General features: G+C 43.5%; 2 protein-coding genes across 2 annotated transcripts; one reads left to right on the forward strand and one right to left on the reverse strand.

The window, feature by feature from the left end:
- Positions 1–564: 564 nt before the first annotated feature.
- Positions 565–7687, forward strand: LOC311131037 (fibronectin type III and SPRY domain-containing protein 1; the record flags this gene model as incomplete). Its single annotated transcript, XM_084163861.1, has 12 exons — positions 565–579; positions 1574–1669; positions 1862–1993; positions 2662–2763; positions 3116–3138; positions 3597–3718; positions 3915–4124; positions 5160–5258; positions 5383–5536; positions 5628–5962; positions 6306–6394; positions 6509–7687. The coding sequence occupies 12 exons, from the start codon at positions 565–567 to the stop codon at positions 6617–6619; spliced, it is 1488 nt and encodes a 495-aa protein (XP_084019987.1). The 3' UTR covers positions 6620–7687.
- Positions 7412–26819, reverse strand: LOC311131457 (signal-transducing adaptor protein 1-like). The gene is made up of 14 exons (XM_084164470.1): positions 26093–26819; positions 16181–16252; positions 15933–16052; positions 15788–15844; positions 15153–15310; positions 13232–13363; positions 12970–13039; positions 12305–12407; positions 11879–11980; positions 11451–11522; positions 11269–11346; positions 10518–10589; positions 8641–8784; positions 7412–8448 (listed from the first exon to the last, which is right to left on the reverse strand). Exons 1-14 carry the CDS (start codon positions 26183–26185, stop codon positions 8393–8395), a joined length of 1329 nt encoding a protein of 442 aa, XP_084020596.1. The 5' UTR covers positions 26186–26819; the 3' UTR covers positions 7412–8392.
- Between the last annotated feature and the right edge of the window lie 100 nt (positions 26820–26919).

A 26919-nucleotide genomic window follows, 5' to 3' on the forward strand; every position in this document is an offset into this window, starting at 1 on the left:
ACCAATACTTGTGTCATTCTCCAAACTTTTGACCACGACTGTAGAATGTGATAATGAGTAAACAACATTGATGACACATTGTTTATTTTCATTTTCATTAAAATGTGTCACTTTTTATGATAGGGAGAAGACAGGAGTCAACACAGGACAGGCAGCCTACTAAAACATGAAAAACCTCACGTGTCATGTCATTCTATTTGGTGGAAACCCTGAGGATAAACTAAAGAATACAATTTAGCATATGAAATAGGCCTTTAAATTAATCATCATTTGCATTTCCTCTGTAGTTGCTTTTCATTTTCAAAGGAAAACGCATAGCCTACACACCCAGAAACAGACTGGAAACAGTGTTTCACATAAAAGCTACAATACCCAGAGTTCCCCTCTACTGCATCTGCGCAATACACACTACGGCCCTAGGCGTTGGACGAAAGATGCAATGCACTCCAGCAGCATCAGTACCAGCCCAGTAGTGTGTGCTGCAAATAAACCAAAAAGAGGGGACGGCGAAGAATAGCCTTTATAATTACTGATACACCGGTACCGGTTCCTTGGTCTAGCAAGATGGGTGATCAGAAGGTAGGATGGAAGTGGCGGAACAGGTGTTTTGTGTTTGCTGCGGTCTCAGGGCGTACAAAGAAAGGCGAGTAGCGCGAAGGACGGGAACTTTGTTGCTGTTTTCTATCATTGGATTGTATTCCGTCCTTCAATACAACCTTGAATGGTTACATATTTTAATTGATTTAAAACACCATCCGTATTTCGCGGAGGCGCGTCGACATCAAGGTTTGCAGTACCTCAACCATTCGATGCTCATGAGCATCAAATTTCGCCAAGAAGACTCCAATTCGTGCGCGAGAAAAACTGCGCCTGGCTAGGTCTCAGAATAGTCTTTATTGATTTAACTTGTAAATGCATACCAGTCCAAGACACATTAACAGCTGTCTGTTTTTAGTTTTTATCGATTTGCTGAGACCGAGGTTGCAATAAGTGTAGAGAGTGTCCCGTTATCCCTATGATTGGGGCCTGGCGCATAGCCTCTCGCATGAAGGAGCATATTAAATGCTTATTGGGTTGGGAGTGTATGATTCTATGAACCTGACGGGCGTGGGACTGGACTGTGGAAATGTCTCACATAATTTGCCTGGATCTTTTTAATGCAGTATCATAATGAATTCAGATTGGCTGCTGCAGAGATAGGGTGCATAGTGTATGATGATGGGTTAAACCTAACCACTGGAGAGGAGACGCATTATTACATTATATGGATGCGTATCCTTATGGTTATGTAGCAAGATGTTCGCCCTTGTCACAGTTTACACAGAAGGGAAAATTACTGGGAAGAGATTCAGGGGACTAAGTAGCCTACTGACCATTTATGATTCATCCTTACTTCTTTAAATGTACGCTAGTATTGTTAGGAGTCACTACTGATGTGTTATCTTGAAGCAAGGCATCTCAAGGAAATATTATATTCTACGTATTGAGAACTTGGTCCAATGTCCAATGTGATATGTAACAATGTTCTCTATAATATATTTGTAGGCTTAATAACCTTTTGTATGTTGTTAAGGAATCGCTTCATAAGATTACCACAACCCTGGCCCTGAAGAATGAGGAGATTACAAACTTCATTTGCTGTCTGAAACAGAGCCTGGAGAACCTGGAGGTATTGTACACAACATCTGGCTGTTCTAACATTAAGATTACAGTCTGACAGTAGGATATGTGCACAACACATATAGACAATACACACATGGTATTATGAATTTGGCATGGCATGGTATACTAGTCAGATGGACTGGCTGGATGTACATGGTATCTATCAGTGAACTGATTCCTTCCCTATTGACCCCTGCAGGGTAACTCCAGTCGTGTCCAGGAGGACCTGGAGACAGAGTTCAGCTCCCTCCACTCAGTACTGGACGATATGAAGGACAGTATGGTCACCAGGATCAAACAGGAGAGGGCCAGCCGCACCTATGAGCTACAGGTCAGTTCACCTTTATTGGCCATTTACTGGATAAGGGTTTTACATGCCTTTGCTTTGCATTTTCTTGAGCTTCCAAGATTTCAGTCATTAACATTCAACATTGGAACAATATTTTGATGACTTCCCCAGGCTATCCGATCATAAGATCAGCTCATGATCAGTGTAGCATGACTCATTCTCAGGGGCACAATCGGGTGAACTTTTTGTGCAGACTGATTCAGTGTTGCTATGAAAGAAATGTTGCCATGAAAGGCTGTGTGTGTTGGGGTTCACAACGTTAGTATTCCTAGAGGATTATTGTGTCTGTGTATAATCCTGTTTTATCTCTTAGCCTCTGAGTGTCAGTCAGTCAGTCAGTCAGTCAGTCAGTCAGACAAAGCCACGGCAGGGGCAGCTTTGTAATGACATCACTACACTACATCCCTCTGTGCTTGATTTTGTGAGTGGGTAGCCAAACGGATATATTGTACAGCTTCCAGTAGGTTAATTGAAAATAATAATGAAAAAGAAAGTGATTCATGGCTATTCAACTCAAATAACTTTTCTTATGAACTTTTCCTCTGATGGAAAGAAACTTCAATGACACAGTAGAGCATAGAAGACCTTCATTATATTGAAAGGAAACATTGTCTGGACTGTGATTAAATATATCATGCTCTCTCTCTCAGAGTCAGCTGAGTGCGTGCTCCAAAGCCTTGGAGAGCTCAGAGGAGCTTTTGGAGGTAGCCAATCAGACTCTCTGCTCCTCGGAAGCAGACGACTTCACTCAGGTAACGGCTGGCAAAATCTTCTACAACCTAACTTTCATTTACATATTTTATGCAATGATGCCATGATGGCATTGGTATTTAGCTTGAGGATATCCATAATGGTTCATAATGGTTTTAGTGGCATGACTGTTGTTTTAACACAGTTACTACCTGTTTCTTATCTTTATTTACCTTTATTGTAAAGCAGTATAGTATAGTATGTTGATCTGATGTGGTTCGTTGTGATGTGTGTACTTATTAACACAGATGTAATGTTTTTATTGTAAGGATGTGGCTGCAACTCAGTTCTCTGTTTGTCCGTTTCTCCCCTCTCCTTCATTTCCTTTTGCTTTCCCTCTCTGCTTCTCTCCAGGCGGCCAAAGACATTAAGGATAGGTATAGTAGATTGCTGCCCATTTCTCAGAGTATCTTCTTAACTCCCTAACCATCTGCTCACCCACATGCTTTCCAACAAAATCTAGATTAGATACAATCACGCTGTAGCACGCTCTTTCTTCACCACTCTGGCATTTCATCTCAGCCTTTTCTCTCTCACCTCACCTGCCCTCTCTGTCTCAAACATGTGTCAGTCCCTCATGGCACATGCTCCAGTCTATCCCCTCTCTGGCAGTGTCAGTTTAGCTTGTATGTTTTGTGTATGTCAGTTCATGATTCATGAATGTTTTTGTGTGGTACAGTAGAAGAGTAGTTAGTATGGTATTATAGCTCTGTTTAGTGATTAGTTACAGTAGTACTACAGTACAACATTCACTAACTAATGTGTCCCGTCAGTCCTTCAGTGGGTTGAATAATGAGGGATGTCTCACTGTGTGTTTTTGTTTGTGGGAGAGCAGTGTGACAATGGCCCCAGCCTTCCGTTTGTCGCTGAAAGCCAAAGCCACTGACACCATGAGTCACATGATGGTGGACTTCACCCAAGAGAGGGAGATGCTGCAGGCCATCAAGTTCCTCCCAGGTCAGTCTGTGAACTGTCATGTCTCTATTGGTTTTTCTTTAAGAACTGAACTTTATAGTTAATGTGAATTGTGATTTTAAAAAAAATACAATACTGCTGCCTTGTCCGTGTACAATGATTTTGTATTTTGCTTGTGGCTAGTAGTGACAAATGAGTAGGACAATAAGGCTAATCTCAATCTCTCTATCTTCCCCAGTGCCTGCGACCCCAGAGATTCTGGTGTCAGAGTGCCAGGTGTGTGACAACACAGTGACGGTACAGTGGGCTCTGCCTGAGCCCGACAGCAAGATAGACCACTATGACCTGGAACACCGCCACACCAACCACGAGGGGCCGCCACGCGCCCGAGAGGACTACCCATGGATGGTAGTGGAGGGCATCCGCGAGACCGAGTACACCCTTACAGGTAAGAGTTGACTCGAGAAGAGAAGTACGAGTTAGGGTTAGAGTTATGGTTAGGGTTGAGCCGGGTTGTGGACAAGAAACTAGCGTTAGGGTTAGGGTTGAACCGGGATGTGGACATGAAACTAGGATTAACGTTAGAAATAGGGTTATGGCTAGGATTAGGTTTGAGCCAGGGTGTGAACATGAAGCTAGGGTTAGGGTTGAGGGTTAGGGTTGAGCCGGGGTGTGGACATGAAACTATAGTTAGCTCCGAAAGTATTGGGACAGTGACAATTTTGTTGTTGTTTTGGCTCTGTACACCAGTATTTTGGATTTTAAATGATACAATTACTATGAGGTTAAACTGCGGACTATCAGCTTTAATGTGAGGGTATTTTCATCCATATTGGGTGTACCGTTTAGAAATTACATGATTTTTGTACGTCTGTAACTTTCTCACTCATCATTATTCAAAATTTCATTCAGGACTGTCCATAATCATGGTACCATCCATATTAATGTAGAAGTGTTTAGAAACATATTATATTCTTATTTACAATAAAAGTGAGCCCGAAATGATACAATACATTATTTACCATTAATTTCTATTGGGCACAAAATAATCAGAAACACAACCAAAACAAACAGCAAATGCATCCAACAAGTTTGTAGAGTCACAAGCTTGATGTAATCATTGCTTGCCAGGAATATGGGACCAAATACTACACTTTTGACTACTTGAATACATATATAAGTGAATTTGTACAAAAAGTGCTGTAATTTCTAAACGGTTCACCCGATATGGATGAAAATACCCTCAAATTAAAGCTGACAGTTTGTATCATTTAAAGTCCAATGTGCTGGAGTACAGAGCCAAAACAACAACAAATGTGTCACTGTCCCAATACTTTTGGAGCTCACTGTAGTGAGAGGAGTGTAGTATGAAAAAAGGCCTGTCTTTGGATGCAGTAGCCTAGGAGTAATACGTTGACTCTAATCTACCAAATGTAATTGTCAAGTAGCCATCAAATTCATTATTATTATTATGTATTTTCAGGGCTTCGCTTCGACACACGCTACATGACATTTCGTGTGAAGGCATGTAACAAGGCTGTGGCAGGAGAGTTCTCTGAGCTTGTAACACTGGAGACACATGGTGAGTGACCGGAACTGGACATAGTCCTCCACCGGGAGAATGTATGTAGCTTATTGTCCTTAATGGCCTAATGATGTCATGATAAGAATGAGTCAGCAAACCCTCTCTCCACCTCTCCTTTCAGCTTTCCTGTTCAAGCTGGATGCAGGCTCGGCCCATCAGAACCTGAAGGTGGAGGACCTCAGTGTGGAGTGGGACAGCTGTGGGGGGAAGGTTGTCCAGGACATCCGCAAGGACAAGAACAGAACCAACCAATCTCCCATGCACTCACCTGCCAGGTCAGAAACACTTTATGCCAAATCCTTTGTGTACTCTTAACAGTGTATAGAATGAAAGTTGATGTTCAACGTTGGTGGCCTCCTCTCCTAGGACGGCCATGAATTCACCTAAGAGAGTGCCGTCTGCTCGGGTCGGCAGAGACCGATTCACGGCTGAGTCCTACACTGTACTGGGAGACACTTTTATCGACGCAGGCCAGCAGTACTGGGAGGTGCGTTTCGATAAGGAGAGCAAGGCGTTCGCTGTGGGCTTGGCCCTGCGGAACCTGGGCCGCTTTGACCAGCTGGGGAAGAGCAATGCCTCATGGTGCATCCACCTGAACAACTGGCTGCAGCAGAGCCTCACAGCCAAGCACAACAACAAGGCCCGCACCCTGGACTGTCCTATCCCGGACCGCATAGGGGTCTATTGCAACTACGAGGAGGGTGAGATGGATCTCCTGTTCCCTTTGTAGCAGTTTCCTCCATCCAGTTAGCACCACTTAACTCAGACTGACATACAGCATGTTGTTATCTGGACTTCATTAAATTGGTCTGGATTAAGGATTGGACCAGGAATGGGTTGGGTAATGTAGTCAAATGAACATGTTCATTTCACTGGTGCCTGTCTGCAGTCTGCATCTAGTCTGGAAGACACATTTCAGTTGAATGCATTCAGTTGTACAACTGACTAGATATCCCCCTTTCCCTTTCCACTCAGTGTTCCTTAGCTATGCCGCTGTATCAAATTTCAAGCTGCCTTTGTCACATTACCTTTCTCTCCATCCAGGTGCACTGTCTTTCTACAACGCCAGAACCAAGACACTGATGCACACCTTTCGAACCAAGTTCACGCAGCCTGTCATACCAGCCTTCTCGGTGAGAAACATCGATTTTTGGGTGGCTCACAGATCAAAAAGTTATGAAACCACTACCGGTATCTTTGATAACTCCTGCCTGTGAGTTAAGCATGTGCTCTGTCTCCCCCTGCAGGTGTGGAATGGGAGTTTCTCAGTGCAGACGGGTCTGCAGGTGCCCAGTGCGGTGCAGAGCGGCCAGAGGAAGAACAGTGGTACCAGCAGCTCCAACGCCAGCCTCACCTAGACCCACCTGGGCCCCAGCCAGAACCAACCGCTGCAGCAGAACTTTACCCCATTCAGGTTGTGTGGTGTTAGCTGCTCACCCAAACGCCCCCATACACACCATACCTGGCTGGGGCGATGGGTCCTACTCTGCCTGATCCCAATCAGCTCACTACACCCTGTGCCTTCCAGAGAGGTGCCCCCATCAGTATACACACTTATGCAGAACTGAATCATAAAGTCATTTCATTCATATCCATAATTCAACAAAGGCCAAATGAAGATAACCCAGTTACCAATATATTAGGAGCTAGGCACAATATTATATGTTAATATTTCAATGCAACAGACAAAGACCCCAATGCAACTAAAAACAAATAGTCCATATAACGTGGTAGTAGTACAGTAGTCATTAATACATACTGAATGTTTGGAATCCTCTGCCTCTAATTTTGCTAGTTGCTTCTCAGTACAGAACCACCTCATTTGCCTGTATAACCCAAATAACTTTGTAGCACAACGACCTGCTTATAGTCACTATATAAACACTAGTTTATTGCTACATAAGGAAGAATGTATTGAATTCTACATTGCCAGCAGCTGTGTGGACCAGGTGAGACAGAGCTGGAAATACAGTACTGCTGATTGGATCTTGGGGAAGTGTTTGTATGGGTCGGAGGGTCTGAATATTGTATTTTACTGTAACGAGTGTCCCCCTGACTTGTGACCGTTTAATCACCACCTGAAGTGAGAAGAGAAGCCATTTTATGAGCTGGGTGGGGACTACCTGGATAAGAAATAAACATTCCGAGATGATGTTGCAGCAAGTGTTTACCAATGTTAACACCAGTCCTTATTCATGTCACCTGATGTCTAAACTCAGTGCTGGGATGCTATTATTTTAAATACAGTCTACGTTGATGGTATGCATCGTGTGAATATAACCTGCAATGCTTTAAAGCTTCCACTGGAGAATAGTTTTTACTTTACTTCATGGGTAAAGATATTTGACATGTAAATATGTTCCTTACATTTTTCCACTACAGTATGTATGTGTCTGTCATACACTGTTAATAAAGCAGTAAGACAGCCCTGTGTTCCTCTCAGTCTGTACATTGAGGACCAGAAGTACATTTCAGGTGTCAAGACTACTACATTTTGAAAGATATCAGATCAATTTTGTTCTCACAAGAATAGAGACAGGATCCCTGTGATTCCTTTGATTTCATTCAGGATACAGCCAGAGACAATAACACATTGGCTTCATTGCCTTTCTGACAAAAGTCTGTTGTAGAATTGAGAGACAAATATATAGTGATCTCAGTATAAATATAGAAGACAGAAAAACACTGACAGGTTTAGACAAATATTTGATACTGTAGGCATATTGTACTTTTTCAATAAATATGCAAATATACAAACAACTGTGGTGAGAATAATGTGACATTTACATGGCGATTTACAGTGCGTTAATTTGCTAGTGTCTGGGTTAGATGAAGCGATACAGGAAGGAGGAATCGATAAGGCATTCATCTTCGAGTCTGAGCTGACACAGCCAGCTGAGAAGGAGCAGGGCGAGATCAGGCACCCAGCCCAAGGGAGGAGGCGGCCAGAGTAGCCCAGAGAGGCTGAGTCTGACAGAGGGAAACACGGTCCATGTCTGTCTGTCTACCATAGAAAGTGACATGTTAGGGCAGTAGTAGTAGAATGTTGAGGGAGTGTCCCCATTTTGTTGTGATGCCATTGTTGTAGCAGGTTTTTCCCACTTGCTGGTTGACTAAGCTGCCAGGAGAGGTTATTGATATTGCGCCCGCCTCTTCTCCAACTTCAACTTGAGCTCCTCAGAGATGGCTGAAAGGAACACAAGAGAGTAAAAAAAAACAGCATTTAAGGATTTAACTTTGGAATGGTTTTATTTGCATTTCAACAATACATTTGTAACAAGTTCCCTGAGCTATTACCTCTCAAAATCATATTCTAGATGGATGGAACTCTTCTAAATGAAAAGATAGTAAAAAGAAAAGATCAAAATGGTTGACCTACTCTGAGCCACAGTGTCTGGTGTGACAGAAGTCACAGTGATGCTTCTCAACCTGGTGTCAGGGGTATCTGTAGAGGTGGAGCGGAAGGTATGAGGTGTACGAACAGAGGGCACCAGTGGTGGCATCAGGGCCTTCCTCTCAGGTCCTACAACACAAGGGAGAACAGTTTCATTGACTGATTGATTCCCAAAGGGAAGATTCAGTGGATAGCCTAAAAAAGATACACGCAAGACTAAAAACAACAAGGTGCCATGACACGTTTTTTTTTGCATGTCGACTGCCTTATAAAATGATGTACAGTGCATTCGGAAAGTATTTAGACCCCTTGACTTTTTCCACATTTTGTTACGTTACAGCCTCATTCTAAAATGGAGTAAAGTGTCCCCCCCCCCCCCCTCAATCTACACACAATAACCCATAGTAACAAAGCAAAAAGAGGTTTTTTGAAATTTTTGCCAATTTATTTAAAATAAAAAACTGAAATATCAAATTTACATAAGTATTCAGACCCTTTACTCAGTACTTTGTTGAAGCACCTTTGGCAGCAATTACAGCCTCGAGTCTTCTTGGCTATGACGCTACAAGCTTGGCACACCTGTATTTAGGGAGTTTCTCCCATTCTTCTCTGCAGATCCTCTCAAGCTCTGTCAGGTTGGATGGAGAGTGTTGTTGCACAGCTAATTTCAGGTTTCTCCAGAGATGTTGGATCGGGTTCAGGTCCGGGCTCTGGCTGGGCCACTCAAGGACATTCAGAGACTTGTCCCGAAGCCACTCCTGCGTTGCTTGTCTGTGTGCTTAGGGTCGTTGTCCTGTTGGAAGGTGAACCTTCACCCTAGTCTAAGGTCCTGGGCGCTTTGGAGGAGGTTTTCATCAAGGAGCTCTCTGTACTTTGCTCCTTTCATCTTTCCCTCGACCCTGACTAGTCTCCCAGTCCCTGCCGCTGAAAAACATCCCCACAGCAGGATGCTGCCACCGCCATGCTTCACCGTAGGGATGGTGCCAGGTTTCCTCCAGACGTGACGCTTGGCATTCAGGCCAAAGAGTTCAATCTTGGTTTCATCAGGCCAGAGAATCTTGTTTCTCATGGTCTGAGAGTCTTTAAGTGCCTTTTGGCAAACTCCAAGCGGGCTGTCATGTGCGTTTTTACATATGCCATCTCCACAGAGGAACTCTGGAGCTGTCTCAGAGTGACCATCGGGTTCTTGGTCACCTCCCTGACCAAGGCCATTCTCCCCAGATTGCTCAGTTTGGCCGGGTGGCCAGCTCTAGGAAGAGTCTTGGTGGTTCCAAACTTCTTCCATTTAAGAATGATAAAAGGCCACTGTGTTCTTGGTGACCTTCAATGCTGCAGAAATATTTTGGTACCCTTCCCCAGATCTGTGCCTTGACACAATCCTGTCTCGGAGCTCTACGGACAATTCCTTTGACCTCATGGCTTGGTTTTTGACCTGACATGAACTGTCAACTGTGGGACCTTATATAGACAGGTGTGTGCCTTTCCAAATCATGTCCAATCAATCGAATTGACCACAGGTGGACTCCAATCAAGTTGTAGAAATATCAAGAATGATCAATAGAAACAGGATGCACCCGAACTCAATTTCGAGTCTCATGGCAAAGGGTCTGAATACTTATGTAAATAAAGATATGTTTTTTATTTTTAATACGTTTGCAAACATTTATAACAACCTGTTTTCGCTTTGTTATTCTGGGGTATTTATGTGTAGAATAAGGCTGTAACGTAATAACATTTGGAAAAAGTCAAGGGGTCTGAATACTTTCCGCATGCACTGTATCTACCAAGACCACGAAAACAATCTGTTGTGAACAAAAATTATCTTTGCAAGAAAGCAGAAGTCAAGACAACAGGCTGCTCACCAGAGCTGAGCGGCACTTCACTTGACAGAGATGTCTGATGGGGCAAATGGGGGGTCTGACGGGGCATCATCACTGAAACATAAAACAATATGTTTCAAAATGTTGCTCCTCTATACGTTTCAAGTACATAGTTCATGAAATATCTTTCAGTTTGTTAATGGCTGAGGCAAGGTATTATAGTAGTGATTTTATATTAGTTTTTTTGAAATTCAGTTTAGTTTCAGTTAGTTTTCATTATTTAATTTTTATATTTAGTTTCAGTGTTAGGGACAGAAAGTAGCCTATGCGTGGGAGGCTAGTCCCATTTATGTGTTATAGGCCTATAGCAGGGCTCTCATATCAGAATATTTGTAACAACCTAAACACTACTCTATTTAATCAAATAAGCCTCATGTAATTGAGTGTTGGAGAGTGCCCCTGGCTATCCATACATTAAAAAATTCAAGAAAATGGTGCTGTCTGGCTTGCTTAATATAAGGAATTTGAAATTATACTTAAGTATATTTTAGCAATTACATTTACTTTTGATACTTAAGTATATTTAAAACCAAATACTTTTACTCAAGTAGAATTTTACTGGGTGACTTTCACTTGAGTCATTTTCTATTAAGGAATCTTTACTTTTACTCAAGTATGACAATTGGTTACTTTTTCCACCACTGCAGTTTACTAAATCGTTTTTTCCTATTTTAGTTTTAGTTAACTTGTTAGAGTAGTACGGTACCAGTAGTTTTAAGATAGTGGGACTCACCTGGCAGACGAATGCGTGTGGGAGGGGTCTGAGAGGGGTGAGTAGGCTGCACAGTAGTGTCTTCTTCCTTTTCTTTCTCTGGAAAAGAACACAGACAAGAATAGCAACCGAGGGTGAGGAATTAAATCATACTTGAAGTGTGTTTGAAGACAGAGGGGAGGGGGACAGAGGATAGTACTCACGGGTGTCATTGAGGTAAAGACTCTCTCCTCTATCTGACTCAGACTCTGGAGTTGGTACACGCTCTCTTGGACCTGGGATTAAAACACAATATTCCCTTTTATCTCCTCTTTAGCATAACAACTCATTGAAGCTGTTCATTAATAAGGCAAAACATTCATAATTTGAAGCTTGAGATAGAAGTTGCCAAGTAGATCTAGGATAAGATCCTTTCCCATTGTCTTACGTCAGATTGCGTCTAACATGACGCAAATGGACTACCTGTCTTGTCTACTTGTCAAAAAATGTGTGTTAAAGGCAACTATCTCTAATTCCTAATTTGAATGAGAGCTATAAGTGGTTAAGTGCATTTGGTGACATTGTTAACGTGTGAGTGCGTGTGTGTTTGTTAACAGGGTCAAGGAGGTCCCAGTAAAGGATGTATGTATACCTGGTTTGGGAGGTAGAGCAGGGACTGGCACACGGGGGATGGGAGTACTGGGGACACACTGCAGACTCTTCTCTCCATTCTCCTCATTTGCCTGAACAAATGCTGCGGAGACAGAGGGCATGAATGGTATGACCAACATGACTGATAAGCCAGAGCTATATTTAGTTCATGATGGACAAGGAACAGAAACCCAGAGGGAAAACTGAGAATGAGAGGGAAAACTGAGAATGAGAGGGAAAACTGAGAATGAGAGGGAAAACTGAGAATGAGAGGGAAAACTGAGAGCGAGAGGGAAAACTGAGAGCGAGAGAGAGAGAGAGAGAGAGAGAGAGAGAGAGAGAAAATGAGGAAGAATGTAAAAGAGACAGAACGTAAGATGGAGCGAATGAAAGAGAGCAGTAGTAAGTGGTGTGTGCTCTGTCTTACTGATGCTCTCTTCATAGGGTCCTTCCATAATGAAGGGTGTCAGAGTTCCATTAGTCCTGTCCACCAGACAGTTGATGACATCATGCAGTGTGGCACAGGAGATCTACAGGCAGAACCATCATCATTAACATTCTGCATACACCACCTCATACTGTAAATACAGTGAAACAGCTGACAACTCTGTCAATATGGCCCATTTAGAGAAACATTTAGCATGCACTCTGTGCCAGCAATCAGAGTAAAGTGCTCAGAGATTGGCTAAAACTAAGGCCTTATCCAGGTCATAACATCAAAAAGCACCAATAAAGGTAATAGATTTGTCTGTTTTTCAGGAGAAAACAAGGGCAGGCAAAGAATCTTATGGTTTATTGTCCTGTGACTACATGTGGAATATTTCATCAATGTCTTCCTTATCACTCCCTCACATTGGGTTAACCTGAGGTTCAATGCCTCTCTAGAGTCAAGACAAGAATTCCCATTCATACATTTAGAATGAGGAAAAGTGAGAAATAGTTATTTGCCATAAAGAAAATAACTTTTTATAAATTGATTATTTTATGTTCTATTAGACAAATAAAAACTCATTAAAGTATTGTGTTTAAAGTGTTGTGTGTGGCAGTGGACAAGCAGGTGTATTCGGGAATGAGGAAGCAGGAAACACTCACTGGAGTCTCTACATCGATTGTGTATCCTCCGTCATGTTTCCTTGTCACGCGATAGTGTCTGAACACAGACCTGACAGAAGAGAGCGATAGTATCAATGAGCGGCACATTAATTGATTATAAGCAATAATCTGTCACATGAACAAATAAGTATGGGCTTTCCTTCACTTGATTCAGCATGCATGTTGCTTTCATAGACTATTAATCAAATGATCATGTGACATGTATTTTCTTTGATTGTACTGTAGGAATGGGGAAGCGTACCCATTGAGGTCCTGTCGAGTGGTGACAGCCAATGAGGCGCCGTCCCTGCCGGGCCGTAGTAGCAGGTTCCCACAATCAGAGTGTCTCTCCAACGTCATCTCTGCCTCAGTACGAGACACGGGCTGGTAACACCTGCACACAGAACATCCACATATAGCACATCTGAACAGTAGTACAAAATTGGGCAAACAGAGCTAGCCAGACACCAGTAAAGAGCCCAGTGTAAACCTCCGACTATCAACACCTTTGTCCCCTAGTCTTATAATGTACAGTCATGGCCAAAATTGTTGGCACCCCTGAAATTTTTCCAGAAAATGAAGTATTTCTCACAGAAAAGTATTGAAATTACACATGTTTTGCTATGCACATGTTTATTTCCTTTGTGTGTATTGGAATAACACAAAAAAAAACAGGAAAAAAGCAAATTTGACATAATTTCACACAAAACTAAAAAAATGGGCCGGACAAAGTTATTGGCACCCTTTCAAAATTGTGGATAAATAAGTTTGTTCCAAGCATGTGATGCTCCTTTAAACTCACCTGGGGCAAGTAACAGGTGTGGGCAATCTAAAAATCACACCTGAAAGCAGATAAAAAGGAGAGAAGTTGACTCAGTCTTTGCATTGTGTTTCTGTGTGTGCCACACTAAGCATGGAGAACAGAAAGAGGAAAAGAGAACTGTCTGAGGACTTGAGAACCAAAATTGTGGAAAAATATCAACAATCTCAAGGTTACAAGTCCATCTCCAGAGATCTAGATGTTCCTTTGTCCACAGTGCGCAACATGATCAAGAAGTTTGCAACCCATGGCACTGTAGCTAATCTCCCTGGACGTGGACGGAAGAGAAAAATTGATGAAAGGTTGCAACGCAGGATAGTCCGGATGGTGGATAAGCAGCCCCAAACAAGTTCCAAAGAAATTCAAGCTGTCCTGCAGGCTCAGGGTGCATCAGTGTCAGCGCGAACTATACGTCGAAATTTGAATGAAATGAAACGCTATGGCAGGAGACCCAGGAGGACCCCACTGCTGACACAGAGACATAAAAAAGCAAGACTACAGTTTGCCAAAATGTACATGAGTAAGCCAAATTCCTTCTGGGAGAACGTCTTATGGACAGATGAGACCAAGATAGAGCTTTTTGGTAAAGCACATCGTTCTACTGTTTACCGAAAATGTAATGAAGCCTTCAAAGAAAAGAACACAGTACCTACAGTCAAATATGGTGGAGGTTCAAAGATGTTTTGGGGTTGTTTTGCTGCCTCTGGCACTGGGTGCCTTGACTGTGTGCAAGGCATCATGAAATCTGAGGATTACCAAAGGATTTTGGGTCGCAATGTAGGGCCCAGTGTCAGAAAGCTGGGTTTGCGTCCGAGATCATGGGTCTTCCAGCAGGACAATGACCCCAAACATACTTCAAAAAGCACCCAGAAATGGATGGCAACAAAGCGCTGGAGAGTTCTGAAGTGGCCAGCAATGAGTCCAGATCTTAATCCCATTGAACACCTGTGGAGAGATCTTAAAATTGCTGTTGGGAAAAGGCACCCATCCAATATGAGAGACCTGGAGCAGTTTGCAAAAGAAGAGTGGTCCAAAATTCCGGGTGAGAGGTGTAAGAAGCTTATTGATGGTTATAGGAAGCGACTGATTTCAGTTATTTTTTCCAAAGGGTGTGCAACTAAATAATAAGTTAAGGGTGCCAATCATTTTGTCCGGCCCATTTTTTGAGTTTTGTGTGAAATTATGTCAAATTTGCTTTTTTCCTGTTTTTTTTGTGTTATTCCAATACACACAAAGGAAATAAACATGTGCATAGCAAAACATGTGTAATTTCAATACTTTTCTGTGAGAAATACTTCATTTTCTGGAAAAATTTCAGGGGTGCCAACAATTTTGGCCATGACTGTATATATAGGGCACTCACGCAGGCATGTCCCCTACGAGGCTGAGGTAAAGGTTGGAGCTGGATGCTGAAGCAGGGGTAGGGGACAGGGTCTTCCGTCTCTCCCTCTCGGTCTCTACCGTCTCTCTCATCATGTGGATCTGGCCTGGCAGCAGGTTGAGTGAGCTGGGCACTGACAGCTGGAGGGAGAGACACAAGGAGTATTTACCATCATTTAGACCAAAGGCCATGAAACACTGGAAATGTTTGAGGCAATATTGACTAAGCTGTGTGCCATTATGCCATTGTTGCCAATGCTATTTCATCAAATGGCGGGTCATGTTTTGGAGGACGCATGACTCGACCTTCGCCTCTCCCGAGCCCATTGGGGAGTTGCAGCGATGAGACAAGATCGCAATTGGATATCACGGAATTGGGGAGAAAAAGGGGGGTAAAATTACAAAAAAACAAATAAAAATATTCTATTTGTGATTAGATGTTATTATAATCCCTTCCAAGACTGGAGAAAGTCCCTTTGTGTTTTTTTGATAAGCAGTGCTTGAACCCAGAGATAAAATGAATTATTCTCAGTTTACTGACCAGGTATTACCAGGAAAACTAGCCTACTGAGCCATATGTGGTATGATAGTGAATTAGCTGTATCATGTTTCACTAACCTCAAATACAGAGTAGATGAAACCTTTCCATAGTTCTCGAGCTTCTAGACTTGGGGCCTGTAGAGGGAGGGAGAGAACCCATTAAACCATTGATAAAACAATAGTAATGCAAAACAAAAAGGAAAATAGTCAGCCATGTCCTTACAGTGATTTTGATCTCCCCATCCTCCATGCGCAGGATGAGTCTGGCTGCCTCCAGGTTTCTGTCCCGACTGCAGTCATCCGTCACGGAGATGAGGTCACGGAGCTCCAGTTTCTCCACATACTGTTGAAAACACACACAAACGAGTATACATTGATAAATGGGAGTGCCCACCACCCCAATAGACCAACCACTGATCTTTCCTCTATCTAATGTCCCCTTCTCTAGCCCATTACTTCCAGTTAACTCACATCGCTGTCGTTGGTGTTGTTGAAGAAGAAAAGAGTGTTCCCACACAAGCATGTCCATAGTCTCCGAGATGCCTATTCAGACAGACAGACAGAGATGGTGGAAGATACACAAGACAATGGCTATCATACATTGCATGACACCATAAAGACATAAAGAGGCCAATTTACAAGAATACTGCATGAGATAAGCTGGAATTCACCATCTATAGTTCATGTCAGTATAGTCGCATGTAATGAGTTGTCATTTGAGTCACCAGTCTACACAGTGGCACATTATATTATTGTTGAGAATTGTTCTCCCAGTGTAATTCATGTAAATCCTGTTGAACTGACTGACCGAGTCTAGTTCCCATCAAGCTCACCTTTGTGACAGGACTGGCTTGAATTGTGAAGATGACCACACCGTGGGTGGCTTTTGACAATTTTGGGGGGATTCCTCATATCTTACTCATTGGTAGGAAAAAGTTTGGTCCAAATCGGATGTCGGGTACTATATTTATTGAATATTATCTGAATCCTATTAATTAAAAGGGCCCATTTGGGTGCAATCAATTAGCTTAATTTCTCAGAGATACAATAAAATAATGTTTCAGGAATGCCAATCTTACCTGTTTCTAACCACAGAAACAATGTCATAACAATCTGAGATGGTGGGTATCATGGCTTGCTGAAATGACATGGAACGACTCTGGCGGTAAATAACAGAACACGCTGAATGACAGATTAGGAAAACAACCAAATACCATCACGCGATACCTTTATTAGCGCCCCAACACTGTCCAGTCATGTCTGAAGCCCATCCCTACGCTCAAATAGGACAATACAGCAAATAAGACAATAATAAAGATTTGTCATTCATCTAATCTGTCACACCAGCCTGCTCTAATCTTAATGCCTTGTGACATTCAGTAGTCTAACCAGTTCTGTCTCTGTCATCCCTTGGCTCCTTCAGCGAGAACAATCAAAGTCCAAAAGAAACACCCTACACATTTACCAGAAACCATTTATAATGTATGCTCCACCCATAGTACACATACTAGAGCCGGCATGCAGACATTTTCTGCGTTAGTTATCCAATTAGCCAGGAATATTGTGACCATCGCAAACAGTAAGACAATGTCTCAACTGTGGCCTGGTGAATATGGCTTAAAAAAGTAAGAAAGAAGGGGATTAATTGTTGGTGCAAAGACTACTGTCCTTCAGGGGAATCCAGACATCACAAGACAACCCAACTTTAATTGTTCCATATAGCATATGAAATGTTCAGCCATTTGGCTCACAGGGATATTGTTTCGTGTCAACTGTTAAAAGTAGTCCTTGTGCAGAGTAGGGCTGGGAATTGCCAGGGACCTCACGATACGATATCACAATACTTAGATGCCGATTCTCATGTATTGCGATTTGATACAGTGAATTTATTGCGATTTGATGTTCTAAACATGTTGCTCACCATATATCTGCTGCAGTGGGACAAGAGAGAGCCATGAGAAAACTCGTTTTGATCAGTCATGGAAATAAAAAGGCCTGAAAACAAATTGGCTTCCGAAAAGAAGATGGAGAACAAGCTATGATGCTAAAATATTGGAGTTTTGGTGACGGTACAGCCAACTAGCGCAAAAATAATATTGCGATATTGTCAAAACGATACAATTTCACAAATAATATTTTGATATGTAACTACAGTTTAAGTCATAAGTTTACATACACCTTAGCCAAATACATTTAAACTCAGTTTTTCACAATTCCTGACATTTAATCCTAGTAACAATTCCCTGTTAGGATCACCACTTTATTTTAAGAATGTGAAATGTCAGAATAATAGTAGAGAGAACGCTTTATTTCAGCTTTTATTTCTTTCATCACATTCCCAGTGGGTCAGAAGTTGACATACACTCAATTAGTATTTGGTAGCATTGCCTTTAAATTGTTTAACTTGGGTCAAACGTTTCGGGTAGCCTTCCACAAGCTTCCCACAATAAGTTGGGTGAATTTTGGCCCATTCCTCCTGACAGAGCTGGTGTAACTGAGTCAGGTTTGTAGGCCTCCTTGCTCCCACACGCTTTTTCAGTTCTGCCCACACATTTTCTATAGAATTGAGGTCAGGGCTTTGTGATGGCCACTCCAATACCTTGACTTTGTTGTCCTTAAGCCATTTTGCCACAACTTTGGAAGTATGCTTGGGGTCATTGTCCATTTGGAAGATCCATTTGCGACCAAGCTTTAACTTCTTGACTGATGTCTTGAGATGTTGCTTCAATATATCCACGTAATTTTCCTTCCTCATGATGCCATCTATTTTGTGAAGTGCACCAGTCCCTCCTGCAGCAAAGCGCCCCCACAGCATGATGCTGCCACCCCCGTGCATCACAGTTGGGATGGTGTTCTTCGGCTTGCAAGCCTCCCGCTTTTTCCTCCAAACATAACGATGGTCATTATGGCCAAACAGTTCTCTATTTTTGTTTCATCAGACCAGAGGACATTTCTCAAAAAAGTAAAATCTTTGTCCCCATGTGAAGTTGCAAACCTTAGTCTGGATTTTTTATGGCAGTTTTGGAGCAGTGGCTTCTTCCTTGCTGAGCGGCCTTTCAGGTTATGTCGATATAGGACTCGTTTACTGTGGATATAGATATTTGTGTACCTGTTTCCTCCAACAAGGCCCTTTGCTGTTTTTCTGGGATTGATTTTCACTTTTCGCACCAAAGTACGTTCATCTCTAGGAGACAGAACGCGTCTCCTTCCTGAGCGGTATGATGGCTGCGTGGTCCCATGGTGTTTATACTTGCGTACTATTGTTTGTACAGATGAACGTGGTACCTTCAGGCATTTGGAAATTGCTCCCAAGGATGAACCAGACTTGTGGAGGTCTACACATGTTTTTCTGAGGTCTTGGCTGATTTCTTTTGATTTTCCCATGATGACAAGCAAAGAGGCACTGAGTTTGAAGGTAGGCCTTGAAATACATCCACAGGTACACCTCCAATTGACTCAAATTATGTCAATTAGCCTATCAGAAGCTTCTAAAGCCATGCCATCATTTTCAGGAATTTTCCAAGCTGTTTAAAGGCACAGTCAACTTAGTGTATGTAAACTTCTGACCCACTGGAATTGTGATACAATGAATTATAAGTGAAATAATCTGTCTGTAAACAATTACTTGTGTCATGCACAAAGTAGATGTCCTAACCGACATGCCAAAACTATAGTTTGTTAACAAGAAATTTGTGGAGTGGTTGAAAAACGAGTTTTAATGACTCCAACCTAAGTGTATGTAAACTTCCGACTTCAACTGTATTTATTCCCCCCCCCCCCCCCATCACTAGCATAGAGTTGTATGGTTTGTTAAACTTTTAAATCAAAGGTTTTTGTTTGGCATACATTTTAAGTGAAAAATCTGAGTATCAGTGCAATTTCGTTACCGTGGAATTGCCCGACATCTCTTGACATGTTGGCTTTTGTGTTGTACCATGACGATAAGAAATCTTACAGGAAATTCCCGGGAGTTTCCAGGTTGCTCAAGTAGTGGCACAGGCTCATTCCACACATTAGTGAGTTAATCACTCATCTGGAACAGCCCTTCTTGCACAGTCAACCACAATAGCCCCAAGGTTCGCCAAAGTATATGTTGTCTGGTCTTTGGCTCCCCAACGTAAGAAGGCTTGCACTCCTAACCCCCCGCGACCAGCAAGTACAAAAAACATCCTCCGTTCAGGCTGCAAAGGCATCGGTTTTCACCATAATTCGATTTAATGGCGGCTCGGACAAAAAAAGGCGGAAATATGCATAGGCCTACTGTCTAACTACAACCATTTTCCAGCACCATGGTAGAGTGGTTGAAGCAGTCTGTTTACCCCTGGCTGAAGACGGTGCGCAACATCCGGATGTAGCATTAGGCACTCTAGCATAGTGGCGGAAAATTGTGTTTTATTAAGAAAGTACACATATTTTCCCCGTTTTTTAAAGTTCGGTCACCCATTAAATTGAGTTAAATGAGGAAACAGATGTGTCACACTCGTTCATGAACGAGAAGGACCAAGGCGCAGCGTGATATGCATACATGTTTATTTGAATATTAAACACAATGACAAAACAAGAAACGAAACTCCAAGGTACACAAACAACATACCTAACACGGAACAAGATCCCACAACCCACTAGTGCCAATAGGCTGCCTAAGTATGGTCCCCAATCAGAGACAACGAGTGACAGCTGCCTCTGATTGGGAACCACACCGGCCAACATAGATCTAGAAAACCTAGATCACAAACATAGAAAATCACACCCTGGCTCAACAAATAAGAGTCCCCAGAGTCAGGGCGTGACAAGATGCCTTTGCAGCCTGAATGGAGGATGTTTTATGTACGAACCAGTCGCCAAGGGACGAGTGTATTACCGGCTGGGCATATCACGTCCAGTCAATAGTGCCTGCAAACTCAACTCTGGACCTCGAAGTCAGTTCCACTGCATTTTTTCATTGTTCCCCTCTAATCAGGGACTGATTTAGAACTGGGACACCAGATGTGTGCAATTAATAATCAGGTAGAAGAGAAAACCAGGGCGTGACAGTACCCCCCCCCCAAATGTGCGGACTCCGACCGCACAACATAAACATAACAGGGTAGGGGCCGGGTGGGCATTCCGCCTTGGAGGCGGATCCGGCTCATGGCGTGACGACCTCTCACTCTTCGCCTCCCTGTTGCGCCCCTGGTCTGGTCTAGACCTCGGCGCGTTGCTTCCCCTCTCCTTCCTCCGTCTATACTCCAAGCCCTGTCTGGACCCTGGTGTGGGAGACCCCGAACCTGGAGAGGGGCTGACGTCTGGGTCTGGACTGGAGCCGCTGACTGGAGCTGGACCGGGCACCGGTGGAGCGGACTACTCAGGCTCCGGACTGGAGCCGCTGACCGGAGCTGGATTGGGCACCTGTGGAGTGGACTGCTCTGGCTCCGGAGTGGAGCCGCTGACCGGATCTGGACTAGACCCCGGTGGAGCGGACTGCTCTGGCTCCGGAGTGGAGCAGCTGACCGGAGCTGGATCAGGCACCGGTGGAGCGGACTGCTCTGGCTCCGGAGTGGAGCCGCTGACCGGAGCTGGACTGGACCCCGGTGAAGCGGATTGCTCTGGCTCCGGAGTAGAGCAGCTGACCGGTGCCGAACCAGGCACCGGTGGAACAGGCACGGGTCGTGCCGGACTGGACACACGCACCACTGGCTTGGTGCGAGGAGCAGGAACAGGCCGGACCGGGCTGGCGACGCGCACCACTGGCTTGGTGCGAGGTGCAGGAACAGGCCGGGCCGGGCTGGCGACGCGCACCACTGGCTTGGTGCGAGGGGCAGGAACAGGCCGGGCCGGCGACGCGCACCACTGGCTTGGTGCGAGGGGCAGGATCAGGCCGGGCCGGGCTGGCGCCGCGCACCACTGGCTTGGTGCGAGGGGCAGGACTGGGTTCCTTTATTAACCCCCGCTCCCTCTGCTGCCTAACCAGCTCCTCTCGCCGTGCCTCTACACTTTCCTTCTCCCTTTTAGCCTCCTGTAGCCTCGTCATCCACCCCGTGTGCCCCCCCCCAAAAATGTTTTATTGGGGTTGCCTGTCGGGTCTCCGTCGTCGGCACGGTTGGCGCCGTTTCTCCTCTCCTGCCTGGGCATCTACCTTCGCCCATGGCCCTTTCCCCGCAAATATCTCCTCCCATGACCACCATTTGCCCACCTGTGACATGGCTATTCGCTCTTCCTGGGCACGCTGCTTGGTCCTCGTTTGGTGGGATCTTCTGTCACGTTCGTTGATGAACGGGTCAGACCAAGGTGCAGCGTGATATGCATACATGTTTATTTGACTATTAAACACAAGGACAAAACAAGAACCGAAACGTGAAGTCCAAGGTACACAAACAACATACCTAACACGGAACAAGATCCCACAACCCACTAGTGCCAATAGGCTGCCTAAGTATGGTCCCCAATCAGAGACAACGAGCGACAGCTGCCTCTGATTGGGAACCACACCGGCCAACATAGATCTAGAAAACCTAGATCACATCATAGAAAATCACACCCTGGCTCAACAAATAAGAGTCCCCAGAGTCAGGGCGTGACAAGATGCCTTTGCAGCCTGAATGGAGGATGTTTTATGTACGAACCAGTCGCCAAGGGACGAGTGTATTACCGGCTGGGCATATCACGTCCAGTCGATAGTGCCTGCAAACTCAACTCTGGACCTCGAAGTCAGTTCCACTGCATTTTTTCATTGTTCCCCTCTAATCAGGGACTGATTTAGAACTGGGACACCAGATGTGTGCAATTAATAATCAGGTAGAAGAGAAAACCAGCAGGCTCCAGACCTCGTAGGGTAAGAGTTGAATACCCCTGCGACAGTGGCTCCGTCAAAAGACAGGTAAATAGCGACCACTAGCGGCTGTCCAGGTTACAACAACAACTGATCCCTCAATGTTGTGCTCATACCAATGGCTCATTGATACAATCTCCAGAATTAAAAAAATAATGGGCAAGACTTGTAAGCATGTATGACCTTCATAATGTTTAATTATCGTCGCATGATGGCAAATAAGTCTTGCTGCACAACCGATTGGCAAACATACTGCAAATTGAGAACTCGTGTGACTAAACTGAATAAAAAGAAACTACACTATGAAACAAAGATAAATTACATAAAGAATGATAGTAAAAAGCTTTGGAGGACCTTAAATGAAATTTTTAGCAAAAAGGCAAACTCCGCTCCATCATTCATTGAATCAGATGGCTCATTCATCACAAAACCCACAGACATGGCCAACTACTTTAATGATTTTTCAATTGGCAAGATTAGCAAACTTAGGCATGACATGCCAGCAACAAAACGCTGACACTACACATCCAAGTACACTACCAGTCAAAAGTTTGGACACACCAACTCATTCAAGGGTTTTTCTTTATTTTTACATTGTAGAATAATAGTGATGACATCAAAACTATGAAATAACACATATGGAATCATGTAGTAACCAAAAAAGTGTTAAATATTTGAGATTCTTCAAATAGTCAGCCTTTGCCTTGATGACAGCTTTGCACACTCTTGGCATTATCTCAACCAGCTTCATGAGGTAGTCACCTGGAATGCATTTCAATTAACAGGTGTGCCTTCTTAAAAGTTAATTTGTGGAATTTCTTTCCTTATTTCCTTAATGCGTTTGAGACAATCAGTTGTGTTGTGACAAGGTAGGTGGGGTATACCGAAGATAGCCCTATTTGGTAAAAGACCATGTCCATATTATGGCAAGAACAGCTCAAATAAGCAAAGAGAAACGACAGTCGATCATTACTTTAAGACATGAAGGTCAGTCAATACAGAACTTTGAAAGTTTCTTCAAGTGCAGTCGCAAAAACCATCAAGCGCTATGATGAAACTGCCTCTCATGAGGACCGCCACAGGAATGGAAGACCCAGAGTTACCTCTGCTGCAGAGGATAAGTTCATTAGAGTTACCAGCCTCAGAAATTGCAGGCCAAATAAATGCTTCACAGAGTTCAAGTCACAGACACATCTCAACATCAACTGTTCAGAGGGGACTGTGTGTATCAGGCCTTCATTTTTTTTTTGTCATTTAGTAGACGCTCTTATCCAGAGCGACTTACAGGGGCAATTAGGGTTAAGTGCCTTGCTCAAGGGCACAGACAGATTTTTCACCTAGTCGGCTCGGGGATTAGAACCAGCAACCTTTCGGTTACTGGCACAACGCTCTTAACCACTAAGCTTCATGGTTGAATTGCGAAGGAACCACTACTAAAGGACACCAATAAGAAGAAGAGACCTGCTTGGGCCAAGAGACATGAGCAATGGACATTAGACCGGTGGAAATCTGTCCTTTGGTCTGATGAGTCCAAATTTGAGATTTTTGGTTCCAACCGCCGTGTCTTTGTGAGACGCAGAGTATGTGAACGGATGATCTCTGCATGTGTGGTTCCCACCATGAAGCACGGAGGAGGAGTTGTGATGGTGTATGGGGTGCTTTGCTGGTGACACTGTCTGAATTATTTAGAATTCAAGGCACACTTAACCAGCATGGCTACCACAGCATTCTGCAGCGATATGCCATGCCATCTGGTTTGCGCTTAGTGGGACTATCATTTGTTTTTCTACAGGACAATGACCCAAAACACACTTCCAGGCTGTGTAAGGGCTATTTGACCAAGAAGGAGAGTGATGGAGTGCTGCATCAGATGATCTGGCCTCCACAATCACCCAACCTCAACCCAATTGAGATGGTTTGGGATGAGTTGGACCGCAGAGTGAAGGAAAAGCAGCCAACAAGTGCTCAGCATATGTGGGAACTCCTTCAAGACGGTTGTTAAAGCATTCCTCATGAAGTTGGTTGAGAGAATGCCAAGAGTGTTGAAAGCTGTCAAGGCAAAGGGTAGCTACTTTGAAGAATCTAAAATATATTTTGATTTGTTTAACACTTTTTTGGTTACTACATGATTCCATATGTGTTATTTAATAGTTTATGTCTTCACTATTATTCAACAATGTAGAAAATAGTAAAAATAAAGAAAAAACCTTGAATGAGTAGGTGTGTCCAAACTTTTTACTGTATGTCCTTGAACCAATTATTTTTTAAATAGAACACAATAAATTGAGGATAATTGAGTTGCTAATGGCAGCCTGCAGTACCCCTGTCGGCCTTCAACTTGAGATACTCAATGAGAGGGGGCAGCACTGAGCTAGCTTGCAACGTTACTTACATTTACGTCATTTAGCAGATGCTCTTATCCAGAGCGACTTACACTCACTGAGTAGCTCAAACTGGGCATGTTATGCCACGTTAAAGAACTCGGAAACTCAGAACCTCGGAGTTAAAATGTGCATACATTTGTTTGTACTATTGGTTGATAATAATATTTTCCAAGTGGAAAACTCGGACCCCATCTTTCTACAACTAGTTTCCAAGTCGTACATTTCTGAGTTTCCGAGTAGTCTTGAACTAGGCATTATGTCTCCATGGCTTCGTTTATACAGGCAGCCCAATTCTGATCTTTTGTTCACTAATTGGTCTTTTGACCATTCAGACCTGCTCTGAAAAGGACCTGATGTGATTGGTCAAAAGACCAATTTCGTGGAAAGAAAAATATGAGAATTGGGCTGCATGTGTAAAAGCAGCCCATGAGATGCCATCTTAACCAACTTCAAATGTTATATTAAGTCTTCATATAGGAACGAAAGCTGTCACGTGATCGATGGTTTTGGCCATTATACAGTCATTGGTCTACCAGTAGCGCACAGAGGCTAACTACCTTTAGCGTTTATTCATGAAGGCATCTTCGGGCCAGGGGTGTTTTGTTAAGAGCCCCGGACGCTCGTTCTGAACTTTAACACGCATTACTTATGGTATGATTTTGGATACATAAGGAACGTATCTTTCATATCAGCAATAAATAAATAAAAATACATGTTAAATTACTACACTTTATAGGGTTAGTGTTCCCACAGGTCCATATCTCCATGTTGTTTACGGAAAACAGACAGAAGTGACCACCTGTGCTAATTAGCTATCTAGCATGCTGGAACACCTGTATGTAAGCATAACTGGGTAGGAAGTATTCGGAAGTTTAGTTTGTCGGCAGGAGGCACACAGCCATATGGATCTGTGCAAACCTGCTACAAGTGTGTATATTTGTTTGATTATTTCGTGGTGTCTTAATCGACACAGGAAGCCTGTCTGACCTTAGTGTATTTAATTACTACTAGTCATTTTAGTCTTTTTTTTTTTTGCAGACGTTCTTATCCAGAGCGACTTACAGTTAGTTAGTGAGTGCATACATTTTCATACTGGCCCCCCGTGGGAAAAGAACCCACAACCCTGGCGTTGCAAGCGCCATGTTCTACCAACTGAGCTACAGGGGACATAAAGTAGCATCATCCTTATACCTTGTCTTCGAATGATCTTTTTTCCAGGTATCCTTCGTAGTAGCAGTATGGAAGCTGGTTGCGCTGTCGCCCAGCTCGCTTGGTGGCCGCCATCAGTGCCGAGCGCGACGAAGAGTTTACGCACCGGGACAGTGATTCACCGCTCTCCTGGTTAAGTGGTTTGACAACACCTGGGTGGATTTATGGCTTTAAGAAGTTTACAAATAAAAAATGTATAACATAAGAAATCGATAGTCCCTGTCAGATTAGAGCCACGAGGTTTGTTGGTCGTCGAGCTGTAATTTGGAGAAGCTTTTGTTATGTGCGCAAGTATCATCTGACATTCCTCTCTTGACTGGAAACAATTGCCCTTTTCGGTTGAATTGTCGGTAGAGTACTGCAGGTGCCACTAGAGGCAGGGCAGGTGTCTGTCGCCAAAACACGCCCACTGCAAGCTAAACGCTGATTGGTCTATTTCACATTGGGGCCATACCGGTTTTTCCAGATGAGGAAGAGCACAGACGTTTTTACTTAAAGTTTCGGTGAGTGCAGGAACTACCATAATAAAAAATAGTTTCTCACTATAGTTGAAGTTTTAATTAGGCTACTTATTTAGGCTACCAAGCTCAAAGCGTACACGGTCTCCAAAGCCTGTGTTAACCTCATACCTTATTTTCGACGTTTATCCCCAAACCGTATTCTTTCCACATTCATGTTCCCCATAGGGATGGTTTAACGAACCAGAGGTAATTCATTTCCGGGTTTTAGGACTAGGCTACAAGCTGGCGAGCTCTATTGTCACGGTGAAGGTTTACTTGTAGGTGGAGGTTTGCTGCCCCCCACCGGAT

Source organism: Coregonus lavaretus (genome assembly GCF_964263955.1).
Source record: "Coregonus lavaretus genome assembly, chromosome: 6".
NCBI classification, from domain to species: domain Eukaryota; kingdom Metazoa; phylum Chordata; class Actinopteri; order Salmoniformes; family Salmonidae; genus Coregonus; species Coregonus lavaretus.